Source organism: Festucalex cinctus, chromosome 14 (assembly GCF_051991245.1).
Source record: "Festucalex cinctus isolate MCC-2025b chromosome 14, RoL_Fcin_1.0, whole genome shotgun sequence".
Lineage (NCBI taxonomy): Eukaryota > Metazoa > Chordata > Actinopteri > Syngnathiformes > Syngnathidae > Festucalex > Festucalex cinctus.
In genome coordinates, this window is record NC_135424.1 from 2,779,031 (window position 1) to 2,792,970 (window position 13,940).

General features: G+C 42.6%; 1 protein-coding gene across 2 annotated transcripts; it reads left to right on the forward strand.

The window, feature by feature from the left end:
- Positions 1 to 110: 110 nt before the first annotated feature.
- On the forward strand, positions 111 to 13,822 carry LOC144000878 (monocarboxylate transporter 9-like). 2 transcript variants are annotated; one of them, XM_077494622.1, is made up of 7 exons: positions 111 to 948; positions 1,045 to 1,168; positions 6,212 to 6,442; positions 7,461 to 7,604; positions 8,726 to 8,821; positions 10,304 to 11,161; positions 12,134 to 13,822. In XM_077494622.1, the coding sequence occupies exons 3-7, from the start codon at positions 6,244 to 6,246 to the stop codon at positions 12,319 to 12,321; spliced, it is 1,485 nt and encodes a 494-aa protein (XP_077350748.1). In that variant the 5' UTR covers positions 111 to 948; positions 1,045 to 1,168; positions 6,212 to 6,243; the 3' UTR covers positions 12,322 to 13,822. The 2 variants fall into 2 exon arrangements, with proteins under 2 accessions (XP_077350748.1, XP_077350747.1); XM_077494621.1 differs by lacking the exons at positions 111 to 948; positions 1,045 to 1,168 and adding an exon at positions 3,943 to 4,274.
- The last annotated feature ends 118 nt before the right edge of the window (positions 13,823 to 13,940 follow it).

Here is a 13,940-nt window from a genome sequence, read left to right on the forward strand (position 1 = left end):
GGAAGCGTCCAACTTTTTTTTATTTATTTTTTTATTTTTTTAAGTCATTGAGATGTTGTGCATGATAACCCAACAACTGTTTCCTTCTCAATTCTCATCATCAGATCATGATGGAGTTCCCGCCGTGAAAGTTGAGGCACCATTTTGTTGTGATACTTCTCACGACGTGAGCTCAATCTCGTGTGGTTTTCACTGCAGTATAACGGCAACGCTAGTCGAACCTCATGAAGAAGGGTTCGGCCGGTGGTTTTGTAACCCGGCCTTGTGCAGATTGGATTTGTTGTTAGCCACAAAATGGTGGAATCGGATTTGATCTGTGTGCCTTTTAAAGAAATCCACATTACAACGTTGTATGTAATGAGGTACTTTTCTATACCCCTGACAGCGTTCTGTGCCATCACGAGTTCTGGTCGGGTGTTGAACGAGGGGAAAATAGTTAGGCAAGTTGGCTGGGGCCACCTAAATAAAGCGTTTTTCTTCTTTAAAAAAAAATAAAATAAAAAATGTGTTCAAAAGAGTGATACATCTGCATCACAAAACTCCCTCCTGAAAACAAGTCAGACTCCATTACCGCCGGGCACTATTTTTCTGTTCGTATCACTGCGCGGCGCCCCGCATGCAGCTGATAGACGCGCACTAATCTACAAGTTGTTTGTCTTTGTGTTTAGGTCAGATTAGATGAAAATGTATGGCAGCACAGGCTGAAATCTATTCGGGACCAAAAAAAACAAATCTACATGTACTAGAAACAGTCCAGCCAAAGAAAACGCTATAAATGAAGAGAGTTAACACTTAATATAATACTTTTTATAAATGTAGGTCAGTGCTGCTACATTTATCAAGATGCTAAGTGTCTTGCTTTCCACTTTCAAGAAACTGGTTTTGACTCTCAAAAACTTTTTTTTTTCCCTAATGTTCTTCAATTGGCTGCTACGAAACCTCTTCAAGGTAACTATTGTCTTTTCGTAACACACACGAGTCTCCTCGTCTTCTCTTTCTGTGTTTTTCCTCTACTTGAGCGTGTGATCTGTGTTTTTGTTCCAGTGACGAGCAGGAAGGGGTCTCCCTGGTCTGACGCCCCCTATGGGAGAGAACAGCAGGTTGCGGCTTCTCCTGTGTCACTGCAGAAAAGAGAGAAGATGGTGAAGCTCAGCAGGAGAGCGCTGACGTATGTGCACTTAGATTTTGCCGCAAATGCAAGTCAAACAATAAGCTTTTTTTTTTTTTTTTTTTAATGTATCATAGTTGTGCAATTATGTCACACGATTTGAGAAAACATTTTGAAGTCGAAGTATCAGACTCGCAATTATTGGCTTTGTCACTTCAAACAAACTCCACTCGTGTCATAATCGGCAGCACTTTGGTAAACAGTGAAAAAGTCATCAGAAGGTTTTCAACTCTTTATTGCGTCTCCCACTTGAAGATTTCTCTCAAGCAAAACAGTTACACGCGACAACCATAAGTCTGCTGGCTTAATGTAGCCTGATTCTCAAGCTTTTTACACGAATGTACCACCTAAAAAAATGACGTGTCTCTCCAAGTAGCGTCATAATGACTGACATTAAACTACGGGAAGACCAAGTGTGCATAATAGACCTAAAAAAAATCAGGACGTAGTTCCTAAACGTTAACTGTCAAAGTTTTTTTTTTTTTTTTTTTTTTTTGTATTATTTTTTGATATTTTTTTTGTCTTCACAAATCTGTGTGTGCTATTTTCTTTTTTTAAACAATGCAATGTTTGCGGATGAACAATCTTGCAGTTTTTATTTAATTTAATTGTATTTTTTTTGTGGGGGTGGGGGTCTCCTGAAAAGTGATTATTTTGAAAATAAAAGGATTTTGATTTTGGATTTTGTAGATCAGTGATCTACTGAAATATGCTCCAAAAATTTAACCTTAAATTACAACAACAACAAAAAAAATCAAATCGATGACATACTTGGTACATCTGCATTTTTTTTTTTTTTTCAAAAATGTCTCAGGTACAATACATAAATAAATAATAGATAATTCCACCAGTGCATTTATAATGGCTGTCAATTATCCACAAGTTTTTATTTGCAGGCCAGCCTCGTCCTGATCCCATTTGAATAGCAGGGTTCTACTGTAATACCACTTACAAAAATAATAATAATAATAATAGTAGTACTAATAATTAAACAAGCCATAATGTAGCATGGGATTACTGTACTCTACTTTTGGGAAAAGTATGGTTGTATCCAACCATTTTATTATCAGTCTACCAAATGTATGAAGTGCTGCCTCATCCGTCCATTTTTTGAACTGCTTGCTCCTCACAAGGGTCGTGGGGGGTGCTGGAGCCTATCTCAGCTGGCTATGGGCAGTCGGGCGGGATACACCCTCAACTGGTTGCCAGCCAATCGCAGCGCAAGTGCTGCCTCAATGAGTGAAAATTCAATTAACACACAAACATCATGTCGAACTTTTAAGTAACAAAACCACAGGCTCGTTTCAACAAAAGTTAGGCGTGTAAAGTGGGTTTATGCCCTCGGCTTACTGTAACCTTTCAAACGATGGACGTTGCGGAGCGGTTGAAAAGAATTTACGACCGCTGCCTGCCATGTGACTCGACGCTTTGCCACAAAGGTCACAAATCGCTTAAGGAGGGAACTCAACCTGATGAAAGAAAGCCAACAAAGGCCCGCACTTGGAGATAAAATTCCGCAGAACCTTTTTCTGCTTCTGCTCTGTTTTCCAGAAAAGAATTAAGGCCCACTATTCCCACTCCTGCCAGGAAAAGTGACAGCAGCGAGAGGTATTTGCGTAGTGCTCACACGCTGGCATTAAAGTGACATGTTGCCTTAGACCAGTTCTAACCAGTTAGGGAGCATGTGCATGGTGAGGAGGAGGAGGCGTGGGATGTGCGGGAACCTGACGAGGTCAATCATCAACAAAACATCAAAACGCTTCTGCTCTTCCGACGTTCTTCATAACCGCAGTAAGGTTAGAAAGACCTCACAGAAAGGGATGGAAAAATATTATCGTATAAAGATAGTGAGAATATAACAATAACCGGCATCATCCCAAACAAATTCCCCCATCACAGTCAACCACCTCAAGTATCAAGATTGGATCTCATCTCAAGATAGATCATAAAGACGATAAAGCTGCTTTATTCATTATGGCCTATGGAGAAAAAAACGGACTTGGCAAGGAAACTGTTAACTACAACTTGTATAACAGACACTGTAAAATGACCTCAAAGTGACTCAACGGACAGACAGACGTTTGTATCAAAGCTGCTAGCAACAAAAAGTGAGAACACCACTAAGTGAGAATGCTGATTTTTTTTTTTTTTTTTTAACTCTAAGCAATAACAGGGTACAGTTTGTGAATCAGAGTAAAATGTACATCCCCATAAAATAAACAAATTATGTAAACCACTGGCAAAGTGTGTACACCCTTGTATGAGAAAAGATATTTTGCCACAATTTGTCACGGTGTAACATTTACCGCGCCCTCAACATAACTCATCGCACAGCCATTATAATGTCTACTGGCAACAAAACTGTACAAAGTTTTGTGTATAAGTGTAGATGCTATATTGTTGCTATATTGTTAGCTGTGTCAAGAGTTTGATGGAGGTAATCGTCCACTAAATGACCAAATATTACCAATAGTTTTTGTCCTCTCATTTTTGATCACCTCTATGAGGTAAATATTAATATATAATGATTTATAAAAGGTGTGTCGTGTGGCTTTTTTTTTTCTTTTTTTTTTAACGTTTTTTATCACGAGGTAAATAATATGTAATGATTTATAAAAGGTGTGCTGTGTGGCGTTTTTTTTTGTTTTGTTTTTTTACATATTTTTTTTATCACGAGGTAAATAATATGTAATGGTTTATAAAAGGTGTGTCGTGTGGCTGTTTTTTTTTTTTTTTTTTTTTTTTTTGTGGCTCGTAAAGAGCATCCGTGTGCTTACGGGTAGTCGCGCTCCTGCTGGCCGGCGAGAACAGCTTCGAACCGGTTTGCTCGCCGGCCACAAAGCGGCCAGGAAACCAGAAGAAGAAGAAGAAGGGAGGAGGAGGAGGCGCAGTGCGCTGATGCTCGGCGTCTGTCTAGTCGACACCTCCTCTACCCGACGTCACCGACGGAACGCCGAGTTGTGTTTATTTTTCTCCCTCTACAAAAGCGCCTGTCTTCGTTCCATCATCCGGGCACCTCCATTACATCCTCCATGGAAAGTTGTCGCGGAGGAGCGCGCATCAGCATCAGCTGCTGCTGCTGCTGCTGTTGTTGAGTTGAGTTGAGGTGAGTGCCGCAGGGATTCTTTACGCCAAATCAAAACAGCTGTTGAAATGAGGCCGGTTTTTATGAACGTTCTGGGGGCTCGCCGTCGTCTTGACGTGCGTCTGGACTAACCGTTGACATATGACAAGAGAATCTGCACTGTTGTCATTGCGTTGTAAACAAAGCGAGCCGGAATGTTGCTGCAGTGGTTTGTTTGTTGTTTTGTTTTTCCTCACTTACGCTTGCTCCCAAACAGCATGCCACGAAGGGAGATCATTTGATAGTGAAGGAAGGAAAGTCGCAATGAAGGAAGCAAGAAAATATAAGCAAGGATGTGTGAAAGGAAATAAGACAGAAGGATATCAGGATGGTGTGACTACCAAGTCCAAACATGAAATGTACATTTCAAACGTTGTTACAACCGCCAAACATATACTAGCTTCAAAATTCAGATTTCAAACTCAAACTGCAAACCCTATCCCAGGCTATAGAAACCCTGACTCGAAACACAAATTCTGGCTGGACACCCTCCTTTAAACCAACAATACTTGATTGAAACCCTAACCCTCTTACACAAAAGCCCTCATTTTGAAATCTTAACCCTAAAGCTGTCTTGAAAACATGATTTGAAACCCTAACTACACATCCTCTTGTAAGGTAGAAACCTTAATTTGTCACCTGAGCACTAAACTTTACTTTAAAACTCTAACCCTGGCTTGTAAGGCTATTTTGAAACCCAAACCTTCAAAGAAAATTCTATTTCACACAATGATGCAAAACAAAGACTTCTCTTTCTGATGCAGTTGAGTCACTGCACTATAGCGCCAACTACTGGCAAGGAGGACTTGAGGTCGATTTTTTTTTTTTTTTTTTTTTTAACTTAACTCATTCACTCGCCACCATTTTCACTGAAGTAACCACCTTTGCTCCTGGCTGTTTTGCTGGATTTTGACTGATTTTGCAAGGCCCACAGAATATTATGTTCTATTGCTATAAAAACATGGAAGCTATAAAAACAAACAGTCTCTTCTTTCATCAGGAAAAAAAAGTATATTTCTGTTTCTGTTTTGCAGCAATTAGCATTAGAATAGAGCAAAGTTTCATTATTATTCACAAATTGTTTAAAACAATGGGGAAAAGAGCTTGTTGCAACATGGCCCTGGTTGATCTTTTATACTCTGTTGCCACCTGCTGGCTGTTATTTGTAATAACTACCATTGCTTCAAGCGTTCTCTTTAGTTCTGAGGCTGCAACAAAAGCCTTCTGTATGCTCAAGCAAAAAACAAAAAAAAACGTATCAATACGTCTTTGGGAGCATGGTAATATCTAAAATAGAACGTATTTATACATACAAATGAGTTAAGTATTAATAGCTGGCATTGGCAGCCTCCACGAGTACTCGATACCTTAAAATAAGGCTGTTATTGTCTCAGTAACGATCCCTGGTATCGGGTCTTGCTCATTTCAATGTAAAACCCAAACTTGAAGCTCTCGAACCCTCTGATGAAACCCTCATCTTGTTTTGGCACCTTACTTTAAACTCCTAAATATTCCACCAAACCCCAATATTTGCCTTAAAAGCCTGTTTTGGAAGGCGAACCCTTGCAAGAGGTCACCTTGCTATAGACTTTACAGAATGCAGTTTTCTGGAATGCGTTGAAGAATGTTGCAACATTTAAGGAGGACATTTTGAGAATGTGCCACATGAAAATGTGTTTGGGAATTGCGATTGAGTCATTTGTTCTGAGTCAAGATGAAGATGCACGCACAGCAGCGAGCCGACTTTTTTTTTTTTTTTTTTTTCTCCTTTCAACTTTCCCCTCCTCCAAGGTGTGGTTATAAGAACCAAAAGTGCACTGACTGCGTCCTCAGACACATCCAGGAGGCAGCCCCAGAGTTATACGCTTTGCAAAAGATGACTGCTAATTGATTTGTCACCCCCTCCCCGCCCCACACAGGATCCCGGGCGGGCAGCAGCGACCTCGCCGACATGGCTTCTCCCTCCAAAGCGCTGGACGGCGGCTGGGGATGGGCCATCGTGGTGGCCTCCTTCCTGGCCCAGCTGCTGGCTTACGGCTCGCCGCAGTCGGTGGGCGTCCTCTACCCCGAGTGGCTGCACGCCTTCCAGGAGGGCAAAGGCATGACGGCCTGGGTGGGCTCCCTGGTGGCCGGAGTGGGCCTCATTGCGAGTGAGTAGCACGCACGTGGACCACAAAAAACAAACGACAAAGAGATCAAAACGTTCCGTTTTTATTGGCACTGTAAGAAATGTACGAGTTTACTTTGGTACTTTGGTTGCCTTATTTTGCTTCATAGGTGGCAAAAATATATTTAAAAAAAAAAAACTTCACGACTATCATTAGGATTGAGAAGTGAAAAAAACACTTATAAAAGAAAAAAAATACCTTTGGTGATCTTTTTTCATCTTGAACTTGATAAATACTAAAAAAAAAAAAACTAAAATAAAACTAATTCTAAAAGTATGGAAGCATGTTGCATTCACTTGAAAAAAAATCTCGTTTGTCTGACTTTTTTTTTTTTTTTTTCCCTTTGGGGTATTTTTGGAATATTTTTCTGCTTCATTGACTTTTTTTCTTTTTTTCTCAGTATGTTTTTTTTTTTGTGGGGGGGGGGGGACACGGAATTAATGGCTGCCCCTTACTTGGGGTAACGTAGCAGACGCGTCCACGACAAAATTTACCAGTAATAAATTTAATAATGCAAATATGTGCAAAATTTCACAAGTGACTTCACGTTAAAGATGAGAAGATGAAAAGAAAAAAATTGCACTGAGCTGTCACCGTCGTACAGATGCAATTATGCCATCTAGTGGCAGAAAAAAAATGAGCTCGACACAAAACCATACCACATTCGTTTTTGTTTTTGTTTTTTTTACAGTACAGCACATCTTTAATTTTATGAATTATTATGCAATTACTGCATCAATGACTAAAAGTTGCAGCCATATTTTTTAATATTCACAGGAGTATGAAAACTTAGAAAAAAAACATTTTATTGTACATTTAATAAAGGGAAAGAGAGCCTGGTCAGGTTCTGCGTCCTTGTGACTGTGTAAATGATGCCAAGATCTTTTTGCCCCACGAGGCTTTTTCTTTTTTTCTTTCCATTTTGTCAGCACTTCTTAAAGGTTCCATTCGCCTTCCTAATTAAACAGCATCAATTTCTCCCCCGTCGTCCTTCGTATAGGCCCCGTGTGCAGCGCCTGCGTGGACAACTTTGGCGCTCGGCCCGTCACCGTCTTCAGCGGCGTCATGGTGGCCGGCGGCCTGATGCTCAGTGCCTTCGCGCCCAACGTCCAGTTCCTCATTTTCTCCTACGGCATCGTCGTGGGTAAGAGCGAGCGAGCGAGCGAGCGAGCGCCGGGAATGAATGCCTTTGATGTCAAGGCGGTCATCTGAGTTGGCCTAAGCTTCTTATCGCGTTTGCAATGAAATGCACGCCAATATGAACACGTTGGGATCAGGATTGGAAAACAGCAGCGATGATGTAACACAGGAGCTGATTACAGCTAATGAATATGAGCGTCGTGATAAAAGCGGCGTTTGTTTGACATAACATCAGGGACTGAAAAGGAACTAATGGCTTTATAGTCAGGTCCCCGTCTGACCTTTTATTACCCTTTGCCACCTGTTATCTCCTACGAAATGAAGCGTACGTAATGCTGCAGAAAGCAGGAAGCTGCGGCCATGAGTGGACGCCGTGCATATTTCAAGACACTCGTTTATTTATAGAGATGCCGCCTCATGCACGTGCGGCGTATTCTCAGATCGCCGTTTGCGTTGTGCGTGTGCGCGTATGGATTGCACATGGCAATGCGGCATATCGTGTGACACGAACAAGCATTGTACCCTCGTGCACGGTTACAACCTTTACAATTAGCTCTTTGACTGCCAAAAACGTTTAATCACGATGAATAAAATCACAATGTATGCCGCCATAAACGTTACATGACATCAACTATGTTTTTTATTTTTTTATTTTTTTTTAAATCAATGGGCAGTGCAACATCTAAGTGCAGCGCCGCCTGGTCAATGGGTTGTGGAATCAAAAAACACTAACTATGGCCACCAGATGGCAGCATTGTATCTCTTCAATGGGCTGCCCGTGCATCAAATTCCAATGAAAGATGAAATCTGATGAAATAAAACGTTTTCAAGGATGACGTGAATGATAACGTTTTCACAGCGTGATAACAGCTCATTCAGTTCACCTTGAGAATGATTTTCCACATGCCAGAATTTCCATGAACCACAAAAAATTCCTCATTCATTCCGAATGACACATTTAAAAAAAAAAAAAAAGCCATTTAATTCTATAGCATACCACATTTCCGTATTTTGTCATTCAGCATTTCAACCTTCACACAAATTGCAAAAGTCCAGTTTGCGATTAACATTCTTCTTACGAATAAAATATTCCTCTCCCCGCCTTCTTGTCTCTTCCTCGCGTAGGTCTGGGTTGCGGTCTGGTCTACGCAGCCACCTTGACAATCACCTGTCAGTATTTTGACAAGCGACGCGGCCTTGCCCTCGGCATCGTCACCACAGGTACCGCCGCCTCCTTCCCTCCTGCTGCTGCTCTAAAGTCTCCTTTGTCATGCTTTGCTGCTTTTCATTTATGCGCCACTGCTTGGCAACCGGGGAAAACGGAGCCGGTAAACATCTGCAGTGCAGCACGGGAGGTTTTGGGAGGCCATTTGCCAGAAACAAGCGGGCAGGTTTGGCTGGCAGTGCCAACTGCAAGTGCTGATTTTTGAAAGGTTTGCAAAAATGCGCAGGAGTCGGAAGAAAACGATCGTTATTTTCCTTCACTTCAGACCGCAAGCAAACATTTGCCTGCTGAAGTTTCCTTTTACACGTTGCTGTTTATTATGGTCTGTGTATCAGTTATCTCTAAAAATGTGGTCACTTTGCACAGGCCAAACAGCCAAAAAACGTGGACGGCCGCCAAAGCGGCCGCACCCGCGGCTTCAAAATAGCCGATAATCGTTCGATGGGTGACGCCACCTGAGCTCGGTCCACTTCCTGTATAAAGTCCACATCCACACCCAACAAACGCAGGATGTTATGGAAGCTGCTGAGCCATCGCAATATTTACTTTTAGTGTTCGTTCGTCATGGTTATACAACCGGCTGATCTTGTGGAATGAGGTGGAGGTGGATGGGCACAAGATTCCTGAAGATTTCTGAAGCAAATTAGTACCTCTAAAGGATCCACACTTATATAACCGTCGTTTTATAAATATACATCCACATGTGGTCAATTACAAAACCGATCATTAACTCATTGACTCCAAATAACGTATAAATACGTTTTTTTTCAATGTTCTAAGTGTCCCAAAGACGTATTTTAAGGTTGTTGTTTTTTTTTTGGTTTTTTTTTTAATGCTAGAGCATACAGAAGGCCTTTATGCAGCCTCTCAACTGCAAAGAACGGTTGCAGAAATGGTAGTTATTACACAAACGGCCAGCAGGTGGCAGCAGAGCAAAGGAGATCAATCAAAGATTTGTGAAAACTGATGAAACTTAGCTCTCTTCTAATGCTAATTGCTGCAAAGCGGAAACAGATATAAACATACTTTTTTTTTCCTGATGAAAGAAGAGACTTTAATCTTTCTTTTGATAGGTTCCATGCTTTTATAGCAATTGAACATAATATTCTGTGGGCCTTGCAAAATCAGTCAAAATCCAGTAAAACAACCGGGAGCGAACGGGACTGCTTCTCTGAAAATGGCTGGGAGTGAATGAGTTAAGTTGTTGATAGGAATGAATGGTTGATTGTTTACATGTAAACTGAGATGGGCTGGCAACTAGTCCAAGGGGTACCCTCACCACTCGCCCAAGCTTTGCTAGGCTAGGCTACAGCTAAACAATAACACCAACAACCTAAAAAAAAACTCAACAGTCATGGTTAACTTTACTATCCAAATCACTTTCTCCGGTAAGCTCAAATAAGACGAGTTTGAGTGTCTGGACAATTCCGAGCTATGCATCTTGTACTCAACTTAAATTGCGGATGTCTCTCGTCCAGGCACCAGCGTCGGAGCCTTCATCTACGCCACGGCTCAGAACGAGCTGATCGTGCTGTACGGCCTGGACGGCTGCCTGCTGATCATCGGCGCGCTGGCGCTAAACCTCATGGCCTGCGCCGGCTTCATGAGGCCGCTCAACATGCCGGGCTACTACCTCAAACAGAAGGCGGCCCTGGAGCGCAGCACGGAGGAGCAGCTCTTCGAGAAGCCGCAGCTGGACGAGCTGAAGACGGCGCCGGGTTCGGCGGCTCAAGAGAAAAGTCTGGTGAAGGAGCTTCTCATCACCATCGACGGCATTCAGGTGGAGAAGAAGAGGGGCAGCTTCCTGGCTCGGCTGGGCATCATGAAAGTGGTCAAGAAAAAGAGGCAGGCCTACGCCAAGTACATGAGCGCCATGTACGAGATCCTGCAGGACCAAGCCATGGTGGCCTTCTGCATCGGCGTCTTCCTGTTCAGCCTGGGAGCGTTCCCGCCCGTGCTCTTAATCGAGGACGTGGCGCAGAGCCAGGGACTCATCGAAGAGGTCAGCGTCATTCCTCTGGTCTCCATCGGCGCCATCGCCACCTGCGTGGGCAAACTGGTGCTCGGGATCCTGGTGGACATCCGGTGGATCAACAGCATCTACATGTACGCCTTCACCATGTTTGCCGGAGGCGTCGCGCTCTTGCTCATCCCCGTCACGAAGAGCTACTTGGGACTGCAGATCCTCTCCGCCGTCCTGGGCTTCTTCTCGGGAAACTGGTCCATCACGTCGTACATTACCACCAAGATTGTCGGCTTGGACAGACTTACGCAGGCCCACGGGATCGTCATGTTCTTTGGCGGATTTGGGATCATGCTGGGACCGCCTGTTGTTGGTAAGTAGGAGAACGCGAAGCAGAGTGAAAACCACCTAAGACCTGGGTTCACTTCGGGGAAAGTGATAAAACTACCAAAGAATTAGACCTGATTCACGCAGTGACAGAATTACCCAAGAAATGAGGTGCTTTGTGTGAAGTGTCCCAACTACCAAAGAACTGGGCCGCTTTGCCCAAAGTCCTTTTGGCGTGTAACAAAACGACCCAAGAACTGGTCCCCTTTACACACTACCTAAGAACTACATTCGCCTTACAGAATCTGACAGAACTACCTAACTACCTGCTTCCTGCAAAGTGACAGCTAAACAATCTATGAACGAAACCCGCTTCACACTACCAAAGAACTGCACCCACTTTGATTGCGACCGAACTACTAGTCCAAGGTCTACTTTGACCAGAAACAAAACGACCTAAGAACCGAGCCCAGCTTCCTCAGAGCGACAGATCTACATAATATATGGGCCCGCTTTGGGTCAACATTAAAAGAACTATGTACTAAAGAACTCATCTAGACCATCTTTGCAAAGTGAAAGAACAACCTCAGAACTGGGTTTGCTTTGCACAATGACAGAACAACTGAAACTGCACTTTGACTGTGACAAGGGACAGAACTACCTAAGTAGACCCACTTCTCACAAAATGACAGAACTGCCAAAGAGAGGACAACCTAAGAACAGATCCACTTCATGCAGTGGCAGAACTGCCCAAGAACTCGATCTGCTGACTGCAGGTGACCTGATTACCCAGAAACTAGATTCGCTTTGCTGAAGTTTACAGAACTAAGCAGATCTAGTTCTTAGGCAGTTCAGCCACTGCATGAAGTGAAGCTGTTCTTAGGTTGTGACTGAACTATCTAAGAACTGGACCTGTTTTTTTCAAAGTCACCTCAAACTACCTCAGACGTAGACCACATAATTACTTGGTTACATTTTCCTGGACTGACCCGCTGTTTGTGTCTCATCACCTTTTTAGGCTGGTTCTTCGACTGGACGCAGTCTTACGACCTGGCGTTCTACTTCAGCGGGGGCTTCGTGTTGCTGGGGGCGCTGGTTCTCTCCCTGCTCACGCTGCCTTGCTGGACCAGGAAACCCGCGTCCGACAACGACAGGCCGGACATCCAGTACACCAACAACTGCGACAAAGTGGCCTCTGTAGCGTGAATACGAGCACATGGGGTGAACATGCCAACACTCAAACTGTACCCGAAGCACCTCTTGAGTACAAGCACGGTTAACTGCTGCCAGGTTTTCTACGCACCAAAACATTTGCCAGAGGAAATACAGGACTCCCCCCCCAAAAAAAAAAACACACCTGCATTTCTCAGGTTCACGCCAAACACGCATTGCACATCAGCTGAAGGAAGGTCTTACTTTATAGCCTCATTTTACGAGGTGGTCCAAATCACAAACAAACGGCCGTGCGCTGAAACTTGAAACCACTGAAAATGCACAAACAAAACTTCATGAATTAGGAAGACTGAGCTTCTTTTAATAATCGTAACTTAAGCAACAAGTGTTTTTGTATGTACATCCCAATTACACCTTGTACATTACAAAAGCGTCTTTGCTAGTTCATGCCTGTCAGTCAACACGTAAAATGCCTGTTTGAACAATACACACACACACAAAAACACGTCTTGCTTTGTAAATATTTCCTTTTCAACTTTCTTTTTTTAAACTGAATATCACAACGTGAGCTACACTTGCACAATCCATTGAGCTCCAAGACAAGCACTGTGCCAAAAATATACAGTAATAACGCTCAGTATTGATTGACACATAAAGCATTCATTTCTCAATGTATATTTTTCTGGTTGTAGAACTTTTTACTACACTGGAGTGTCAGGATCAAAGACATGTAAAATCTGATGGGGGTTTTTTTTCCATTCTTTCATCTCTTTGTGGCATAATTATTTTTGACCAGGCTGGTCCTTTATCATGCGTATCGCTGGCGTCGGGCCAAAACCTCGTATCTCCAAAATCAGCACTTTTCTGGAGACCTCAAAAACAGCATGTTCTTTTTTTTTCAACCATTAACATTGCATCATCAAAGAGAACAAGCCATTATCAACACTTTAGATTGGTCAATAATTTGATGCACATGTGAGGACTGACCAAAAGCATCGATTTTTGGGGGGAAAAAACAAAAAAAAACATGAAATATGTCAAATTGTGACTTCGGAGGTTCCGGCCCATCGCCAGCCTGTTTATATATGTTGTGTGTGTTTGTATCTGCGAATGCACACATATGAGCACTGTGCAGATTTGTGTGTTGTTTGATATGCTTTTGTATTAGCACTAGTTGACGTCCAATCTACTAGTGACTTTTATATGCACCTGGGTGTAGATCTGTAAGTTATGTATGTTGTAACCGTGTACGTGCAATCACACGTAGGCTTTGAGAATCACTTGAATGTTGTTCAGGAGACAACTGAAAATAGTTCCAGTAGCAGGTAAAGATTGTTATTATTGTTTATTTTTTATTTTTATTTTTTTGGGGGTGTCGATTTTGTGTCAGTGAATGCAATACAGGGTGCAGACGCGATGCAACTGGCACTCACTTTGCATAGAGACCGTTATGTCTGTTTTCCTACACTTCTATGTATTTTATTTCTATTCAATTCTTTTGTATGCATTGTGCCAATAAAATATGTTTTGAAGACGTTGGGCGTGCTTCTTTTATGCAATGCACAGAAGGATGGTTAGCCAACATATCAAGTTGATTATTGTACAAAAGTTTATGAGCACTCACAGTTCTTGCTTCCTCTCGCAAGTCTATT